At 27.4% G+C, this 21,266-nt stretch overlaps 4 protein-coding genes across 5 annotated transcripts; all 4 read left to right on the plus strand.

Moving 5' to 3' along the window:
- Positions 1–3,832: 3,832 nt before the first annotated feature.
- OCT59_008945 (uncharacterized protein) lies at positions 3,833–5,057 on the plus strand (the record flags this gene model as incomplete). The annotated part of the gene is made up of 2 exons (XM_025329829.2): positions 3,833–4,207; positions 4,296–5,057. 2 exons carry the CDS (start codon positions 3,833–3,835, stop codon positions 5,055–5,057), a joined length of 1,137 nt encoding a protein of 378 aa, XP_025179379.1.
- A 2,346-nt stretch (positions 5,058–7,403) lies between these two features.
- Positions 7,404–8,718, plus strand: OCT59_008946 (uncharacterized protein; the record flags this gene model as incomplete). Its single annotated transcript, XM_025310734.1, has 2 exons — positions 7,404–7,805; positions 7,909–8,718. 2 exons carry the CDS (start codon positions 7,404–7,406, stop codon positions 8,716–8,718), a joined length of 1,212 nt encoding a protein of 403 aa, XP_025179378.1.
- A 5,974-nt stretch (positions 8,719–14,692) lies between these two features.
- OCT59_008947 (uncharacterized protein) lies at positions 14,693–15,178 on the plus strand (the record flags this gene model as incomplete). Its single annotated transcript, XM_066133215.1, has 1 exon — positions 14,693–15,178. The coding sequence occupies one exon, from the start codon at positions 14,693–14,695 to the stop codon at positions 15,176–15,178; it is 486 nt and encodes a 161-aa protein (XP_065999679.1).
- Positions 15,179–17,513: 2,335 nt separating this feature from the next.
- OCT59_008948 (uncharacterized protein) lies at positions 17,514–17,909 on the plus strand (the record flags this gene model as incomplete). 2 transcript variants are annotated; one of them, XM_025325831.2, is made up of 2 exons in its annotated part: positions 17,514–17,544; positions 17,611–17,909. In XM_025325831.2, the coding sequence occupies 2 exons, from the start codon at positions 17,514–17,516 to the stop codon at positions 17,907–17,909; spliced, it is 330 nt and encodes a 109-aa protein (XP_025179376.2). The 2 variants fall into 2 exon arrangements, with proteins under 2 accessions (XP_025179376.2, XP_065999680.1); XM_066133216.1 differs by lacking the exon at positions 17,514–17,544 and having other exon boundaries at positions 17,640–17,909.
- Positions 17,910–21,266: the final 3,357 nt, after the last annotated feature.

The raw sequence follows: 21,266 nt of genomic DNA on the forward strand, positions 1-21,266 counted from the left end.
TCCTTCAGGTAATTATTCTTCTGATCACATGATTATCTTGATATCTAAAGTTACACCATTTTCAAAATGGTTGAAATTCAATAATTTATATAAGGTGATGACAAAAACACACAAAAAAAACACAAAAAATTATATAAAAAAACACACTCAAAAAACACATATAATGTATATCATGTAATACAAGATTACAAATCTTAAGTTTTTTTTTGCGCTAAAAGCCTTTAAAAGATTGGAATTGACGCCAAGCCACAAATGATTTGTAATCACGTAACCAAAATAATATTTAATTGACGTTCGTTTTTTATTTATTTTTATATAAAATTTAAAGGCTATATACAAAATGAATAATACAAGTTAATAAAGAATTCAAATATGTTATTTAGGTTAAATTTTAACTATATTTACCCACACCAACTATAGTTTATTACGCTAAATTTCACTTAAATAGCATTCAAGATAAAAAAGATTAATCAATTAAATAAATTTTATTAAAACAAAATCCCATAATATGACATAACAATAAATAAATAAACTTTGTAGCAACTTATTAAAAATATTTTTCCTTTTCTTTCTATTCCAAAGCTATAAATATAAGATTTTATTATTAATTAGTTAATAAGCTTTTAAATAAAAAAATTATATAGATAGAGTATTTTCACATAAATATGTAAAGTAATGTCATAAAATATCATTTTAGGACTCCAAACAATATATATATAGGTAACAAGAAAGGTCAAAATTTTTATAATAGCTCACACAAGATTTTTATTAATACAAATAAGCAAATTCAACATGTGACTTCATGAATTACCTAAAAATAAGCAATCCAATCATATGACTTATAAAAAAATTTTAAATCATATGATGATCATTTCCAATTGCCATTTTATTGTTTTTTCGTGATAATAATTTAATATTTCTTCATTTTTTCAATAATATCATCCTAACTAAAATATTCATCATAATATTTCTTTTTGTCTCCTACTAATTTTAGCATATTACTATCAATTAAAACTTTTATTTCTGAAATATGATAAACTATGTTTGATGGTATATGATGTGTTAAAATATTACACCTTTCTTTACACTGGTTAAAATATTAATAAATGAAAATAATGTATACAAATTTATATTACAATTAACTCACATGATCTATCTATTTGCCATATTAATTCAGCATACAAAGTTCGATTTAATTTTCTTTTTTCTTCAAAATTCAACTTTTTGCAAGAGAAACTTTTACCTAAAAATCTAGAAAACAATTCACATGCTATATTTTCAACATGCCTTGAGCCGTCAAATTATGCTGGAGTGCGTTTAATATATGAGGATACTATTTGTTCTGATTAAGGTTGCTGGAGAAATTAGGGGGGTTTTGGCAAGTTGGTGAAATGCTGAAATGGTGAAACTTTTCTGAAACTATATAAAAGTCTTATTAAAAAGTTGGTGAAACTCTGGAAAAAAGTGAAACCTGACGAAACTTATTATAAATGCCGAAACTGCCAAAACCTTGCAAAACTATAATAAAACTATAGTAAAATTTTGGAGAAACTAATCGTAGAATTTTGGAGAGGTTTAGGCAGGCAACCTTAGTTCTGATCAAAGTCCTTTATACATTTGGCATTTTTTTGAATATTGATTTGTATTTGTTTCATCATTATCAGTAATAAGAGATGAAATTGAAATATTGTCATTACTATCGCTACTTTCATCTATTTGTAATAAATCATCATCATCCATGTTATCATATATATTAGAATCCATCTTCTGAACTTGCAAGCATGATCTGATGTAATTGAGCAAATTTTATAACTCATTCTTACCTGAAGAAATTTTATTGTAACTTATTTTTATTTTATTTTTTATTTTATAATTCCTTATGTCAATAATTTTGAATATTATATTTTATAACGAAGAAATAAAAGATATTACGTTTACTTGAAAAAAAAATTGTTCCCAAAATAATTAAAGATTATAGTTAATATACTAATAAAAATGTTCCGTGATAAAAGTTAATATTTAATTTAGTAATTTTTACTAACACTTTACGTGTGATGATGTTATTTTTCATTTTCACTAACAAATTTTTTCTTTCTCTTTTTTTAAGAATTTCCATACGAAATTAAAATGAGTTTTTGTTTCAATAAAACCTAATTGTTCTAATTCATTAAAATACAATGCATCAATATATAGTCGAAATGGTCGTGTTAAATTTGTTATCCACAACTGTTTAGTTGTATTGGCATTATTTCACATTATTTCCTTTGGTTTTGATTTATCTAATTGTAAGGGTATAAACTTGAAAAAAAAAGTGGAATCCATGACATCATTAATTAAATATTTTTTACTTAATAAATTGAGTAAATTCAGGTTATAAGATTAAAAGATCTATTCAAATATACATAATATAAACCCGATATTGATACCATTGATCATGAATCAAACTGAAGTTCCCATGTTTCATTAATCCGTGTGAATACATATTCCATCTACCCTTTATGAAAGGCGTGATATAAATCAAAAAATTTTCTCATGTTCTGCCCAAGTTTGACGTGTCTTTATCTAAACTGCAGGCTTTCTTTTTGGAAGTTTTTGATATTTGTCAAAAATTATGGAATTTTTGACTATAATTTCGAAGCTCGTGTAAAATAAATAAATAAAATTGTTTTGTTTGATTGAACAATATATATATTTTCCAAAATCAGATAACATCTAGTAATTTTTACCTAAAATTTAATAGCCTTGTTCAATTTTGGTATATGCAAAATAAACCATTCTATCGTTCGATCGAGAAAATCCAAAAATTTTATGGGTCAAAAGGTCGGATATTTCATGTATTATGCAAAAAATCAGAAAAATCAAAATAAACAAAACTCGACCGAATTGAACAGGGCCAATATATTTAGTCTAAATGACGTAATGCGTCAAAAATGTCAAAGATACATGCAATAGTAAGATCATTCCAGTCTCGGTAGCACGATCTGCAATTCTGCATTATAATTAATCACATGATCATGGTTATTTTAACTAAACCTATTTTGCAGTACTGTACGATTAAAATTACAATGACCCATTGATCATATGAACATTGATTGCTACTACCATTTTACTTTATTTGCTTCCCTTTTTTAAAAGTTGAACAACTTAATTTCATTGTAAAAGTTTATTGTACATCCCGGTTTAGAATTTAATTAAAGTGATAGCTAGTAATAATGATAGAAAAAAAAATACTGTCTTTCATTTTCCTTTATACTTAAAATAGATAAGGGAATTTAATGAAACTATCTTTCTTTTAATACATTATATTTATTTATTTATTTTCCGCAGTGGAGAAAGTTAACCGTTATAATGAAAGCACATTATGTTATACGCTATTTGATGTATATATAGTAAATCTTTTTGGATAATATAAGAATGGAATTTTCTTTATGGGTCGTGGATATTTGGTAATCTTGTTCTAATTTAAAAACCTTATTTACTAAACACCTCTGAATAAACACTATTTATTAAACTACACTGAAAATGAACACCGACACTAAAAAGTAGGTATTAGGCCCGAATTATAATTATCTTGGCCCGCATTAGCCGGAATATTTACAAAAAGAACCGGATTCCTTTTGTTTTGTTCTTTTCTTTCAAAATTCCATTTAATTTATTCGCAAAATAACATTCATATAGTCAGAAAGAATTCTATTTTTAACTTATAATTATTATAAAATTATAAAAAGGCTACATTTTTACCAAAGAAACCTGTATGCTCTATAACTATTTTATCACAAAATAACTTTAACAATAACTAAAGTCACTCTTCTATTATAAAAAAAAAAAAATTATGGAAAACAATTGCACAGATTGTTATAATCCTACAACTTTTGGTTGGTGTATGAAATGTGAAACTAATTACATGAAGGGAAAATTTCTTTATTGGTCGTCGGAAAATAAAGAGATTGATGAATTGATCTGTCACACTCAACTAAATGCTTCTCATGCTTATGATTACCTGGAATGGATTCCATTCGAGGCATTTGATAAGGTAACAAATATTGGGAGAGGTGGATTGAGTAGCGTTTATTCAGCTCTTTGGATGGAAGGACCAAGACAGAAATGGGATTATACCACACAAATATGGACTCGAACCGGCCCAATCAAGGTTGCTTTGAAACATCTTGTTAATTCACTAAATATTTCAGGTTCTTATGTTGATCAGGTATGCTAAATGGCTTCTTTATTTCTAAAGTATCATCACATGTTATAATAATCAAATTCGGTTCTGTTTATTATCATATTTTCAATAGATTAAAGCACATTATAAATGTATACAATCAGACCTATTTGTTAAAATATTTGGGATTACAAAAGATCCAACGTCAAACTATATGATCGTTATGAAGTATTCCGAAAATGGCAACTTATATCAATACCTCAATCGTTCCAAAGGAATTCTTCTTTGGGGAGATAAAATAAAAATGTCACAAAAAATCACTAAAGGTCTTGAAAAAGTTCATATTGAAGGAAAAACTCATAGAAATCTTCACGGAGGAAATTTACTTATTGAGGATGAAGAAAACTCTATAGACGCTCGTATTGGCGATGTGGGCCTTTATGGACCATGTTATGATCATGAAAATGAAAATTCAGGTCAGATATATGGAGTTTTACCATATACCGCGCCGGAAGTCTTACGTGGTGAAGATTATACTTCTGCTTCTGACATTTATTCGTTAGGCATTATTATGAATACTCTTGCAACTGGAGAGAGACCTTGGTATAATAGAGCACACGATTATAATTTGGCAAAAGATATATGTAATGGTTTAAGACCTGCAATTCCAGATGATACACCGAAATTTTATGCAGATTTAATGCAACAATGTTGGAGCAATGAACCAGAAAATCGTCCAACCGCATCTTTTATATATAAAAGACTAAGTTGGTACAATTTATTTTGTGATTATAATTATTATGATGAAAAAAACAGATATAAAATGCATCCTCATCTGAAAATACATCCAGAAGCATATTATACAAGTAGGCTTTTGTATTTTCCCGAATTGTAATATAAAACATAACACATTATTCATTATTCATTGATTCTAGAATTTTTATTGGAATTCTGAAACTAGGCATTTGCTTATTATTTTCATTATTATTCTTTTTTTTTTACTGTATTTAAATGAACAATTTTGTACTATTCTTAATAAACTTAATTATATTTATTAATTTCCTTTTTGTTGTACGAAAATAAGTTGATCTGCTTCTTAGATTTCTAAAAAAAAAAAATTACTGTTAACTCTAAGCACTTCTTCAGACCGGTGTTATTTTGGCTTTGAACTACCTATTTCATATATAGAAAATACTTCTTTTAATAAACAGTCTAATTTAGTTTTATTAAAATAACGCTTGGTTGCGACATCATATATACTAAACTTTTCGAAATAAAAAATGGGAAGGCCAAATTCTTCTGAAGTTTCAGATAAAGTTCTGTTGAAAATATATAAACCTATTTTTAAAAGTATACTCATCCGAAAAACATGTCCGTCACCCGGAGGTACAAATAAACTTTGGTATTTCCTGAATTATTAAACAGGATTGTTAATCAAAAAATTTCAACCGCCGTACGTATTTTGCAAATTTTACTTATTTAACTATTGAAGAGGTACGATTTTGTAAAAATATATGTAAGCTATAGTTGTACATTACCATATATTTAACGTATGTGAGTATTGTTATGATTTAAACTTTTAACATGTAAGGCCACACAAATTCGAATTTTCGGTTCACTTCACCCGGCCGGGTCACTTTTTCAAATTTCAATAAAAAAAAGTTTATATATAAAAAATTTATCATGTGATCAGGACGTAATTTTATTGGCGGGTAAGTTTATCACGCGGCTGAGAACTTCTAGAGCGAAAATAAATTCCTCCCTTTTAAAAGTCAACCAATCAAATGTCACGATTTTATATATAAACTTTTTTTACTAATAAACAATAAACCCCGGGTCCCCGGGTTGATTTTAAATTTCAATGTTACGTGAACCGAAAAATTGAATTTGTGTGGCCTAATACTATCTTCATGACAGCATACCAAAGATTCATAAATTTTCGATACTTTTATCGTGCGATCATGAAATAAATATTTGGCTTTGATTGTGCAGAGAATTATAATTTCAGCCATACTATTAATCTTAATTTCAACCATTAAAATTAAAAAATCGAAAATTTGGCCAAATCGACAAGAATTTTTTAAAATAAATTGGTATGTACGATTTTTTTTCATTACATACGACTGCATGTACTGTATTACATACATATGTATGATTTAAGAAACAAAAGGTAATGTACAAATTTGTACCACCATTTCTCGGATTTTTAAATTATGATTTTTTGCGACTTCATATTAATAATGACCATATGTCCATCCTTATTAGCCAGAATCAGTTAGTCTCATTTTAGATCAATATCAAAGAATTAAATTGAGATTCTTAGAATTGGTAAGCCTGAAACCTTTTTTGAATGGTGCTAAAATTGTAGAACTAATTCCAGTGAAGGAAACTTTACTTCATGTGATTATATAGCTTTGAATGTCGGTTTTCCAAACTTATTACTTGGAAGAGATTCCATTTGAGAAACTTGAAATAGTGAAAAAGTATAGCAGAAAAGGACCATGGTGAATTTGGGATGATAGAATACAGAAAGTCAGTTATCATTTTGTAATGTCTTTATAATTCGAAAATGTACCGTTATTCAGTTATAGACGATAAAAAAATTATATACAAATATTCATCAAATCTTTTCTTATCTAGATTTGTTCTTATTTATTTATTGTCGATATTTATTTAATTGTCGATTTATAAAATTAAACTTGCAATCGAAAAATAAGATATTAAATTAGATTATTAAAATTGAAGTTAGTTTTTTAATTTCACTAGCATTACTATCAGTATTGAAGTTTATAAAAATAAAAAATGTGATTTTGAAATTCTTACAAATTCAACTAAACAAAATAAGAACTAGATTTCCCTTTACAAAAATCAATGAGCGTTTTTTTGGTTACCAAATAAAGAACATAATATAACATAATTGTCTTATGATTTAGATCAAGAACATAACAAGAATTTTTTCTTTTATGTGGCATATGACCGTCGATCAACCTGGAAATTTATTATATAGTATTACAAGAAAATTCTCAATTCAAATTCTTAATCCAAATTCTCAAAAAAAGGGTTGAACAATATCGCAAGAAATCTTTAATTGTTGTCAATGACATTAATTTTTATGGTTGCATTCTAATTGCAATAAAAATTTTCAATATTTAAGTCAAATCAAAATGTTGATAATTTTTCATATCATGATTGCATTTATACACTTTTTTTCATTGCTTTCGTTATTTCACTACAAGTAAAAATGGATGAATTTGTTCCGAGAAAATCAAAATATTGTCCGGACTGTTATAAACATAGTAGGATCTCTTTTGGATGGTGTAAAGATTGTGAAACTGATTTTATGAAGGGAAGATTTCCTTATTGGTCATCAGGAAATAGAGATGTTGATGAATTAATCCGTCATACTCAATTAAATTCCTCACAAACTTGTGATTATTTGGAATGGATTCCATTTGAGGTATTTGATATGGTTAAATATATTGGGAGTGGTGGATTTAGTAGCATTTATTCAGCCCTTTGGATGGAAGGACCCAGATTGAATTGGGATGATGGATTGCAAGAATGGACTCGAACTGGTCCAATAAAAGTTGCTTTGAAACGACTTGATAATTCAATAAATATTACAAGTTCTTACGTTGAACAGGTAACTATAATTAAATTAAACGGGTTTTAATTTTTTCCTGAAAACAAGCACAATAATAATATCCATATGTTCTTTTTTTAAAATTTTCTCATCTAAATTGTAGATTAAAGCACATCATAAATGTATTCAGTCAGCTTCATTTGCCGAAATGTTTGGGATTACGATGGATCCAACTTCTAATTATATGTTAGTCATGAAGTATTACAGAAGTGGCAACCTGTACCAATATCTAGACCGTTCCAATGGAATCCTTTCTTGGCGTGATATTATAGACATGTTATGGGGTATTGCTGGAGGTCTTGAAAGAATTCATACTGAAGGTAAAGTTCTTAAAAATCTTCACGGAGGAAATTTGCTTATTGGAGATGAAGAAATTTCTATAGATACCGGAGATGTTTATATAGACACTTATATTAGTGATGTGGGTCTTTATGGACCAAGATATAATCCTAGAAGTTCCGATCAAATTTATGGAGTTTTGCCATACGTTGCACCGGAAGTTTTACGCGGTGAAAATTATAGTACCGCTTCTGACATTTATTCATTCGGTATTATAATGTATACACTTGCGACTGGAGAAAGACCTTGGTATAATGAAGCACACGATATTAATTTAGCGAAAAATATCTGTGACGGTAAGAGACTTGAAATTCCTGAGGATACACCGAAATTTTATGTAGAATTAATACGAAAATGTTGGGACAATGAACCAGAAAAACGTCCTACTGCAACTTATTTATATAAAAAATTAAATTGGATTAATTTAATTCTGGATCCTTTTGATGATGATTATTATATTTCTGAAGAAAAAAGGCGTAAAATAATTTCCCAATTGCCTAAATCATATACTCATCCGGAAATACACCCAGAAGCATATTATACAAGTAGACTTCTATATTTTCCAGAATTATAATTATTAATCAAACAAATTTATAAACAATTAGTATTCTAATGTAGTTTATTATTGAATTTTTTCCGTACATTTTCTCTCTCGTTTTATTTGTTTATTCATTTCAATTTTTTTTTTTACTGTAATAAAATGAACAATTTATTTTTCAACATTTATTTTCCTTCTTTTTTTATATGATAAATTGAATTATAAATGTTTGAGCCGAATATTAATATGATTTATTAAAGATAATGTATATAGAATGTTACTTAATATAATTCAGTTGGAAAAAATATCATGATACCTAGTTTAAAAATTATAAAACGCCCAATATGTCGATTTTTCAAGAAATTAAAAAGGACTACAATTACATACTTGCTTTATTGGCGAACTTGGGTACTCTTAAAAAATGGTGCTATTTTAAGAAGTGCGGTACGAATAAAACTAGCACGTATTTAGCGAAACTAGTACAAAAAACGTCTTGAATAAAAAAAATTAAATCTTTAAAATTACGGACTTTTACCTATGATAGTAATCTGCTGTACTCGTTACGCCCGTCCTTTATTAGCCAGAACTCGTTAGTCTTTCATTGTTCGTTTTTAGGGCGTATTTTATAACACTTTAAGGTAAATACCAAAAACAGTGTTCATTGTTTTCATAAATCTATATATGAGTTCATTTAAAACTGAATGAATATCATTAATTTATTAGGTATATAATTTCTTTTTCTGGTTAAAGGAATAAACATTAGTAAGCAAAAAAGGTTAACAAGCATTTCTTGAAAATGCGGAAGTCATTTAAACATGTGATCGCGGTCATATGCTCCCGACATTTGTTTTTTTTTTACCAACAAAATTTATAAGTAGAAACACATGATCAACATACTCCTTCCAATAGGCTAAAGCATAACATTCAGGTTATTGGCTGAAACAGATTACAAAAATTATAAGGACGGCAATTTATAACTAAACAATAATTTTATTATTTATTCGAAAATTTTCATGCAATTTAAAATTATTTAAATTTATTAATGAGGTCGGAAAGAGAAAGTATTTATATTAATGAATTTTAACATGTGTTACCACCAGTTTTCGTCGGGCGTCAGGTGATAACAGATAATAAAATAATGATTCACAATCAAATTAGTGTTAATTTATGTAGATCAAGTCAATTTACCGGAGCAAAATCCAAATTGATGAGCAATTTATTAAAAGTGCGTTGATATCTCAATAAAATTCTTACTACTGCCTCACTCGGCGCTCTATAGTAACCAAAATTATATCAAACACACAAAAATAAATTCCCGATCAAGAAGAACTTCCACTAAAACAACCTTTCTTGAGAGAAAACCTTGTTTTAGGGTCTAAAGGTCTTGATTCTAAACTAAAAAAAAAACTAAAAACTAAAAAAAAAACTTTAAAAAAACTATCCTTCCTCCCACATCCATTTGGGGAGATATTTATAATGAAAAATTCAAAGAACAACTTGTCTATGGCCAAAATTGACTTTAGACAACTTACACACTTCGTCCAAGTAACAATTTGTCAAAGGTCACTTTGTGATAAGTTGACCAACGCCAATTTGTTTACATAATCATGATTGTCCCTGGCTAACGCTCTAAAATAGCTCTAAACTAATATATCTAATAAAAAAATAATAAAATATACTAATACAATAAAAAAATAAAACAATATAAAAAAAAACGATAATATAAATTCTATAATAAAAATATACTAAAATAAAATAAAAAAAACCATATAAAATTATGATGATCATTCACTGATCACTAATAATATATTAGTGCGCAATCATCCAATAATCAAAGTTTCGCAACACATGCAATTGGTCGAATCATAATGAGAGATTTAAATGAAGTTTCAATTATGATTCATTGCAAAGTTTAGCCTCTCTCTCCCTTAGGCAAATGTCTCGTCCTTTCAAATCAAGCTCTCTCCCTAAGAGAGAGTTATCATCCTGATGTAGTAAAAATCATTTAATGAATAAATAAAAATATTTCTCACCAAATCGTCATTTTTTTTCTTTTTTCAGGCTCTTTGTAAATTGTCTTTAAAATTTCGGGATTCTTCAATAACACATTGGCATTTTTAGAATCTTCCTATTATTAATAAACACGTTAGCATTGAGTTAATTCAATATGGTCAGTGAGTGAAGTGAAATTTATTAGCCAAGGAAGATTCTTCCTCCAGAACCAGTATATACCTTAGTCCATTAAAAACCTCACTAAGGCGAAGTCAGCGAGGGAGAAAAAAAAACAGGATGTAAGGATATTTGAGAAATAACCCATACCCTTCACATTTATGAAAGGTTTCTGCTCGGCTGCTAAAGGATTCGAATGATAATAATTATGTATTTGTGAGATCGATATTTAGCATGTAATTTTACTTTAAATTGTTTAGACATTAAGTTTAGACATTTCCTATAATATCTTATAATTTTTAGCTCATTAAATTCGTCTCATTAAGGTGATAATGGCGGTAAATTTATAATGTTCTGATTGATATTGACCAAGTTATAGTAATTTAATTCTTTTGTATTTCGTTATACAAATTGTAAAATTTGTGCAATAATTGGGTTCATATAATCCTGAAATGACAAAGTATTAAAATATAGAAATTTTGTTTTATTAGTACAAAATTAACATGTGATAATCTGCATAATTTTGGCTGTCCGAATAATTTTGGCCGCCCTCTGTAATAAATCATCTTTTTCGTAGCATATCATACGAATTTATGTGCGATACCGCGATACCAATGATGACAAAATGTTGTGCAGTTAAACACTGCTACACAATCTTCATTACAGTATGTCTTTATTGTCATCTATTTATAATTTTCTCTCGTTAACTCAACTTCAGACAAAGTTTATTTATTTTTAACATATTTCTCAAAATTTTTATTTTATCATTTCAATTTTCTTTATTGCGATTAAATGAATCATTTATTTTTCAATAAATTTAATAATTATTTACTTTTTCTTTTTTAAATTAAATTGGATTAACAAATGCAAAATATTCTGAATGAGTAAAGTTTTCAAAAAAAAAACATTTAAGACTTTAAAATTACGACCGGCCTTTACCAATAATAGTAATTTATGCTCAGTACGTTCCGCTTATGTCATATTTAATAAATATTAAAAAGGTTATCTGTTATTATTGATTATATCAAAGTGTCAAAACCATATTTATTTTAACAATAGGCACTCAATCAGATCATTATGTATAATGTCGCAATCAAATATAATTAGATTTGTACAATTATTTATCAATTACATGATTTAAAAACGTGGCCTATATGATGATAGTCGTATTGATCGTACCTAGGGATAATAGAAAGATATTAATGATAGCAAATGACTTGATCAGATGATACACTTTTTATTTTTATAATAAAGTGTTTTTGAGGATGTATTTATTCAAACAGCACTTTACCGGAATTTACCAGAATTTGCCGGTATTAAGTACTTTTAAAATATTCTTATCTGCGTCATAATCATTTTTAATTGAAACAAAAACTCATTAAGCACATGAAAATTTATTAATTTAAATTATTACTAATAGGTTTTTATTGACATGTTTGTCTCTATAAATTAGTGGCCAAAAAAGGAATTATAAAGTATCAGTTATAATGACAAAATTAGCATGATAATCTAAAATTTTATCCATAGAAGGGAATATTATGCTGAGCAGGATATTTTTATATTGTAATACACGATTAAAGAAACTGAGACAGATAAACATATGAAAGTGTCTCGACTTCATTATTTAGACCATTTATATATCATTAGTAATAAAGAAAATCGAGGTTGTACTAGTACGTAATATCTAAAGGATATATGAATAACCGAACAGGTTGTATTGTTGTAAAAGAAGGATATCTGATATATGATTGGCGCATATAATACATTAGACAATTGAATTCTTAACTTTACCTTGTTTTCATTGACGTACAAGGATTTCCGATTTCATTGAAATCTATATTTAAGATAAAGAAAAGAATAATTTTCTTCAAAGAAATATTTATAACTACCAATTCATTCATTCATTCATTCATTATTATTACTATTACGCATTTTATGATTTTATAACACGTTAATATCTTCCATATAGAAAGGAATACTTGCGAAACACATGCAGCGTACGTTTTAAGCTAACAAGAATTTTCTATAAATAATTTAATCAGGTTCAATCAGCTGTAACTAAAAATTATTAGAATTCTAGAATTCTTTTTTATAGAAATTTTCATACATTTAATAAATCTCTGGAACTTCTTTTTATTAGATTCGTATAGAGCAATATACTCAAATTCAATATGTAACCTTATTAGATTTAAAATAATGGTCTTGTATAGCAATATTTTTTGCAGCTCATTTTTTTTAAGAGAATTAATCTCGAATTCATTTTTTTTTTTTTTGGAAAATTTTAAATATTTACCAAATTAGGCCTAGCCTCTTTATTAATCTATGTTTTAACGAAATTCTATAATAAACTTAAAGTCAGAAGATAACTCATTACTTTTATTATTATTCTTTATTAAATACAATTAAAATTCACGCTCATTCCCTTTAGGTAATCTGTGGAAAGCCCGGTAACCTAGAGTGAGAGCGTCCTCAATACACAAATTTTTTGGTGTTCTTTCTTTCTTTATACCATCATTCTTCTCAAGCATGTATGTATATTTATTTTTCTATCAATTTTATAAAATCAATACCTCACGTAATTGATGCTTTACTAATTACTACTATTAGTAACTGTATCATGTAAACCAATACTCTATAATTGAATTAAAGTAATAATAGACTACTGCTAGTAACGTTATTGTCTCAAAAATAATATTTTATAAATCCCAAATTGTAACTATTATTTAAATGTCATGTGTCACCTCATGAATCTGCACAACGCGGCCCAAATTCTTGCGGAATTTTTTATAATTTTGGCCTATGTCATATTCAATAAATATTAAAAGGTTATTATTAAATTTAAGCTGCTTTAGTAATACTATATACTATACATTCAATTGACAATTTTTAGTATCTGTCAAGTCAAAGTGTCACAGACTAACAATATGGTGATCTTTGTATAAACCTATATAAGTCCTAATAAAAATAGCACTCGATCAGATCATTATGTATAATGACGCAATAAAAATGAACAACTACTTAATGATATATATATTTACCTTAGTCGTTACTAGAATGTAAAATTTACCCTGAACTTTGCAGATTAATGTTAAAGACTTTTATTATTCTTAATACGTATACACGTCCTTTTAATTTGTGTACTACTCGCACGTATTTTCATTTTGTTTATTTTTGTTCGTGCACGCAAATTATCGTCATATACGATTCAATTCGCGGCGCCACGATTGTTTCTACGAAAAAATTTTTTTCCTTGAAAAAAAAAAAAGTTTTAATAAACTTATTTTTAACTTCCAAAATTATGTAATTTCGCACGCTCTGCAGGTTTAGAACAAAAAATGAATTTTATATGTAAATTTTGACTTGTACGCGTTTTTTTTAAAAACATGCGCCACATACAGTACATTAAACAGTATAATCGGCGTAACCTGTCATATTATTCATACTTAGTTCTTAAATTTATTACCGATTCTTCTACCTTTTAAATTATAATACTGTACTGTATATCTTAATTATAATATATCTAACAATTGAAAGCCTTTAAGGTTTTTCCCTATGATGTTGTATTACCGAATTCCATAACTTTATCTATGCTTAATAATTTTAATACATAAGTGCTTTATAAATAAGGCTTTATTATAATTATGAAGCATTTTAATATGAAGCATTTTAATAAGTATAAAAAGATTCAAAATTTTTTTGAAGTTAATTTTTTTTTATTTTTTTTATTTTTATTTTTTTGAAGTTATTTTTTTTTTCATTTGCTGGTTATTTTTTTTTTATTTTTTCGAGGTTTTTTTTCTTATATACAAATTTTTTTATGAATACAGATTCATATCTCAATATGAATAACTATCAAGGACATAAGTTTATTCCGAAAGAGTTAAAAGACTGTCCCGAATGCGGGAAACCTAGGATCTCTTTCAGATGGTGCAAGGATTGTGAAACTAATTCCATGAAGGAAAGCTTTCTTTATTGGACATCTGAGAATAAAGAGATTGATGAATTAATTCGCCATACTCAACTTAATGCCTCTCAAACTTGTGATTATTTGGAATGGATCCCGTTCGAGAAATTTGAAATGCTCAAATATATTGGCAGTGGTGGATTTAGTAGTGTCTATTCTGCACTTTGGTTGGAAGGACCTAGATGGAATTGGGATGATGATGCGCAAGAATGGACTCGAGCTGGACCCACTTATGTTGCTTTAAGACGTCTGGACAACTCGTTAAATATCTCAAGCTCTTACATTTATCAGGTATTATTTATGTTTAACAATTCAAAAAGAATCATACCAGCCGTAACGATGAATGCTAATAAAAAACAATAATAATAATATACCCTTGTTTAGCGTCTCGTCATTTGGTAAAAAAGAAAATTTTCACAAAAAAATTAACATTTATAATAATTTTATCTGTTTCTATAAAAAATATACAATTTAATTTTATTTTCTCCACTTTAGATTAAAACATATCACAATTGTTTACAATCTGCATCGTTAGCCGAAACATTTGGAATTACAAAAGACCCAACTTCCAATTATATGATCGTTATGAAATATTATGGAAGCGGCAATTTATACCAATACCTTGATCGTCACAATAGAATTCTTTCTTGGAAAGATATAATAGATATGTTACGGGGCATCGCTGAAGGTCTTGAAAAGATTCATGTTGAAGGAAAAATTCATAGAAATCTTCATGGAGGAAATTTACTTATTGAGAATGAAAAAAATATTACTGATGCTCGTATTGGTGACGTAGGTCTTTATGGACCATGTGAATATAATAATTCAGGACAGATATATGGAGTTTTACCATATATTGCGCCGGAAATTTTACGTGGTGGAAATTACAATACCGCTTCTGACATATATTCATTTGGTATTATTATGAATATTCTTGCAACTGGGAAAAGACCTTGGCATAGTGAAGCACATGATATTAGTTTAGCAAAAAATATTTGTGACGGCAAGAGACTTGAAATTCCGGATGATACACCAAAATTTTATGCAGAGTTAATGCAACAATGTTGGGATAATGAACCAAAAAAACGACCAACTGCATCTAATTTATATAAAAAATTGAGTTGGATTAATTTAATGAATGGTGCAAATCCGTTTCATGATGATTACTACATTTCTGAAGTAAAAAGATGTAAAATAATTTCTCAATTGCCTAAAACATACACACATCCGAAAATACATCAAGAAGCATATTATATAAGTAGACTTTTGTATTTTCCTAAATTATCAAATATGAACATTAAAAAGATTATTTATAGATAATTATTATTTAGATCTTTGTTTAGTTAATAGAATTATCCGACAAATGAAATTACAAATGTTTTTTTTCTGCATATTTTCCTTTGTCGTTTCTTTTTATCATTTTAAATTTTTTTTTTTTTCGCCGTAATTAAACGAACAATTATTTATTTCCCCTTTTTTCTATAAGTCAAATCAAATAATAAAATATTTGTTATTATTCAACAAATACAAAAATTTTTGAATAAAAAAAAGGTTCGAAAAATTTTTTTTTGTGAACAATAGTCATATGACTTTTAATTCCCGAAAAATTAAGTTAAAGAGCTGTTTAGCGACAAAAAAAGGAAAGAAAGAAAATTAAAGAAAAGAGAAACGACCTGCCGATCTGTAGACATGCTCATTTATTAGCAGAATCATTTTGTTCTATACGGTTCTTTTTTACTATTTTAAGGTGTAAAACAATAAAGTAATTGTATAATTTCTTTTTTGGGTTCATTAAAGAATTATTTATTTATTCATTGTGATAATAAGTTTATCTCGAAATGGGAAGAATAATTATCATTTATCTTAAAAATGCGGGAAACCTAATCTTTTTTTGGTTTATGGGACATGCAAGAATTGTGAAACTAGTAAGGGCAGTGAACATGATATATTAGCTAATATTCCTCCAAGGTAAGATCTTTTTTAACCAATAACATTCAATTATACATATAATACTAATTTAACCAATAAAAATGTTTAATTTGTGTCACGAGCTATACATATAAAGTCAACTACCCCAAGAACACCCAAAAAATTCTGCGTAAATCATGTGATCATCACGTATCACATGATTGTGATTAAAGAGTTACGTAATTTACATAAATATTACTAGTCAGTTAATCTTTTATTAAAGTTTCGCCTTTCCACTTTCAATATGGATATTGTAACTACTAATAATTTACAAAAATGTAAAAAATGTTGAAAAACATTAACGAAAATACTCAGCAATTTAAAATTTGTAATATTGTCATCATAAAGCTACTTTGCAATATGAACAATCTAATCATCTACTAACACAGAGGTAGAACTTTAACTCTAGAAGAAATGTCAAAACAATTATTTGAAAGAATTTTAGAAATCAACACTAATGGATATTTAGAAAATGGTTTAACTAGTAGTATAGATTTTAATTGCAATATTTCAAAAAAATTTTCGACCACGCCTTGATTTAGTAATTTATATTCTTCTTACACATCATTAACAACAATAAATATTTATGTGGTCGTGAAAAACCTTCATGGTGAAAAGATTTTAAATTGTAAGCATCTTCTCAATTTACAATTAATCCTAGTACTTTTTTTACAAAGTTCAACGTCAAGAGATAGTATATCCATTTATATTTTTACCAGGCGAAAAATCAATGCAAAATCCACCTTCTAATTCAAATAGAGGTAAATAATATTTATATTACCATATTGACAATAACAAAAATAAACTTTTTTTTATTTTTTTTTTAGATAATACATTAAGCAATATAACAAGTTTAATGGATAATAAAAAAACTGCTCAATTCGCAATTGTAAATTCAATGAGTGATGATGATGACGACCAAAAGATGCAACTTTTTAAAGATTACAAATTAATACTATGTCAAGCATTGAAAATTGTAGAAGAACAAGATAATATTGGTAATAAAAGATGGGACAAGCAGTCAGACAAGTTTAAGGGAATTAAAAGTTTAGTAACTGATATTGATAAGTATGAAAGACAGATTACAAATCCACACACATTCACGATAAACATACAATGTTTTTAGAGAAGTGATTTATTTTGTAAATAGGCAGTAAATTAATAAATTTATGAAATATTTTCTTTTTTTAAAAGTAATAAAATAATAAAGTTTTTCTTTAAAGTTTCATTAAATTTACGTAACTCTTTAATCACAATCATGTGATACGTGATGATCACATGATTTACGCAGAATTTTTTGGGGTGTTCTTGGGGTAGTTTATTATGAGGCGCCATGCTGTTCAAAAGTCTGGGGTTTAAACCCCAGATCAAATCCCAGATTTATCCGGGGTGAAAATGGATTAATCCATATTTCATCCCAGATTTTCCTATATTTCACCCCGGATTTGATCCATATTTTATCCCGGATCTGATCCACATTTTACCCCAGATTAATTCCTTAAAATTCACCAAAAATTATATCACACCCAATTGTCAAACCCCGGATTAATCCATATTTCATCCCAGATTTGATCCATATTTTATCCCGGATTTGATCTATATTTTATCCCGGATTTGATTCTATATTTTATCCCGGATTTGATTTATCCCAGATTCAATTTTATCCCAGATCTGATCTATATTTTATCCGGATTATATTTTATCCTTAGACTATATCACAGGTTTTAAGTCATGTGATCAGATTTTTTTGTTTATGAGATCATTTTAGAAACCTCTCTTATAACTTTAAAATAAAGTAAAATTTCTATTAAAGTTTACATGAGATGTTTTGAATAGAGATAAAGATGACCCTGAAATTAGATTTTCCAAAATTCTGAACCCATAATCCGTAATTCCAAACTTCTGAAATCTGAAATTCCAGCCAAAATTGAAATTAAATATGTAAATTCAGCCGGAATTATGCACTTAATTCCAGCAGGAACTATTGAATTTCGATTTTGGCTGGAATTACGGGTTCATTAATTTTAATTATGAATTAATTTTGGCAGAATTTCAGATTTCAGATTTTTGTTAAATTAATTTCAAATTTCAGGGCTATCCTTAAATATAGAGATTACATGATTTTAAATTATTACCAGATGTCATACCCTTTACGCTTAATTTCAGCCAAGTTGCCAAGTTTGTAATGCTGGTTCCATTCTCACGTTATATCATATGACCAAAATTTTAGGTAAGTTTTCAAAAAATATTTTTCAAAAATAAAATTATTTTTTTTTCATTTTTATAGGAACTGACATTACACTTATTGAAATTTTGGTTCTAATAAAATTGGAAAATTATACATAAGGTTATATGACTTTTTAAAAGGAAAATTTTCATATCAATCATTTGGTATTATTTATTTTATTTCTCTTATCTAACAATTTTATAATTAGAAGGCAAAAAAAAACCAAGTCCTTTAGATAAATATAAACAATAAATATTTTTAGATTACATAGGGGAGAAAATTTGTTGGTATTATTGAAAAAATATTTAGTATTATAATAATCATATATATAATTCATATTTAAAGTTTAAACATCCTATATATAAATAGAAACTTTATTATAAAAAATTTTTTTAAATTTTATTTTCAGAATTTTTCTAACTATTACTGGAGATGATGATCACCAGGTGACTGAAATTATGATAATCAACCAGCATTAAAAAATATAATGCCAGTAAAAATTGATAATTCTGGCTAAATGAAAATAATTACCTGGTAATTTGAAGTAAAAAACTTATTTTCATACATTTTTTATAAATAAATATGTTGAAAAATATTTTGAGATTTTTTTAAAAATTTATTATTAACCTATTAACAGGCTGATTAAAATAAATTATTTTTATTATTTATTCAGTGCAATACCTCTATAATAGGTATCTCTTGTATCTTATATGATGATCTAATAATTAGAATTTTATAAAATTTTATCATTAAATAGTTTTTAATAAAATAAATTGATTAAGTAAAAAGAGCAGCGTAAGGAGAATTTAATTTTATTGGTTGATCGGCAAGAATTCTAACTGGCTAAAATCAATAATTGACTTCGTAATGTTGGATTTATATCACCAGGATAAAATCAAATATAGATAAAATCAAATCCGGGATAAAATATAAATCAGATCTGGAATAAAATATGGATTAATCCGGGGTAAAATATGGATTAAATCTGGGATGAAATATGGATTAATCCGGGGTTTGACAATTGGGTGTGATGTAATTTTTGGTGAAATTTAAGGAATTAATCTGGGGTAAAATGTGGATCAGATCTGGGATAAAATATGGATCAAATCTGGGGTGAAATATAGGAAAATCTGGGATGAAATATGGATTAATCCATTTTCACCCCGGATAAATCTGGGATTTGATCTGGGGTTTAAACTAGTGCTCCTAACAGATCGGTTCAGACCGGATTTAGCTTAAATCTGATCCGATCTGATTTTTATTTTAATAGATCTGATCTGATCTGAATCTGATCAGATCTGGTTCAATTTGATCTGAATCTGGTTCGGATCCATTTGAATCTGATTTGAATCTGATCCGAATCTGGTTCGGATCTGGTCCTTGTACTAAAAAAAGGAAAGGGAACGTTAATTACGTTCCTTAAAGTAAAAAATAAAAATAAAAATAAAAAAACGAACTTACCATAGTTCGTTCTTTTAAATCCTGGTCGTTCAGCTTCGTCTCGCGTCCAGGTTTCCTAAAAATAAAAGAAAGGGAACGTTAATTACGTTCCCTTAAGTAAAAATAAAAAAAAACCTAAAAAAAAAAAACGAACTTACCATAGTAGTTCGTTCTTTTTTAAATCCTGGTCGTTAACGTCTTAACGACTTCGTTCGTTCAGGTTTCCTAAAAAAAAAGAAAGGGAACATTAATTACGTTCCCTTAAGTAAAAATAAAAAAAAAACTTAAAAAAAGAAATGAACTTACCATAGTTCGTTCTTTTTTAAATCCTGGTCGTTAATGGCTTCGTCCACGTCCAGGTTTCCTAAAAAAAGAAAGGGAACGTTAATTACGTTCCCTTAAGTAAATTAAAAAAAAAACTTAAAAAAAGAAATGAACTTACCATAGTTCGTTCTTTTTTTAAATCCTGGTCGTTAATGGCTTCATCCACGTCCAGGTTTCCTAAAAAAAAAGAAAGGGAACGTTAATTACGTTCCCTTAAGTAAATTAAAAAAAAAAACTTAAAAAAAGAAACGAACTTACCATAGTTCATTTTTTCTTTAAATCCTGGTCGTTAACGACTTTGTCCACGTCCAGGTTTCCTAAAAAAAAAGAAAGGGAACGTTAATTACGTTCCCTTAAGTAAAAATAAAAAAAAAAACTTAAAAAAAGAAACGAACTTACCATAGTTCGTTCTTTTTTTAAATCCTGGTCGTTAATGGCTTCGTCCACGTCCAGGTTTCCTAAAAAAAAGAAAGGGAACGTTAATTACGTTCC

The sequence above is a fragment of the Rhizophagus irregularis genome, chromosome 17 (genome assembly GCF_026210795.1).
Source record: "Rhizophagus irregularis chromosome 17, complete sequence".
Classification (NCBI taxonomy): domain Eukaryota; kingdom Fungi; phylum Glomeromycota; class Glomeromycetes; order Glomerales; family Glomeraceae; genus Rhizophagus; species Rhizophagus irregularis.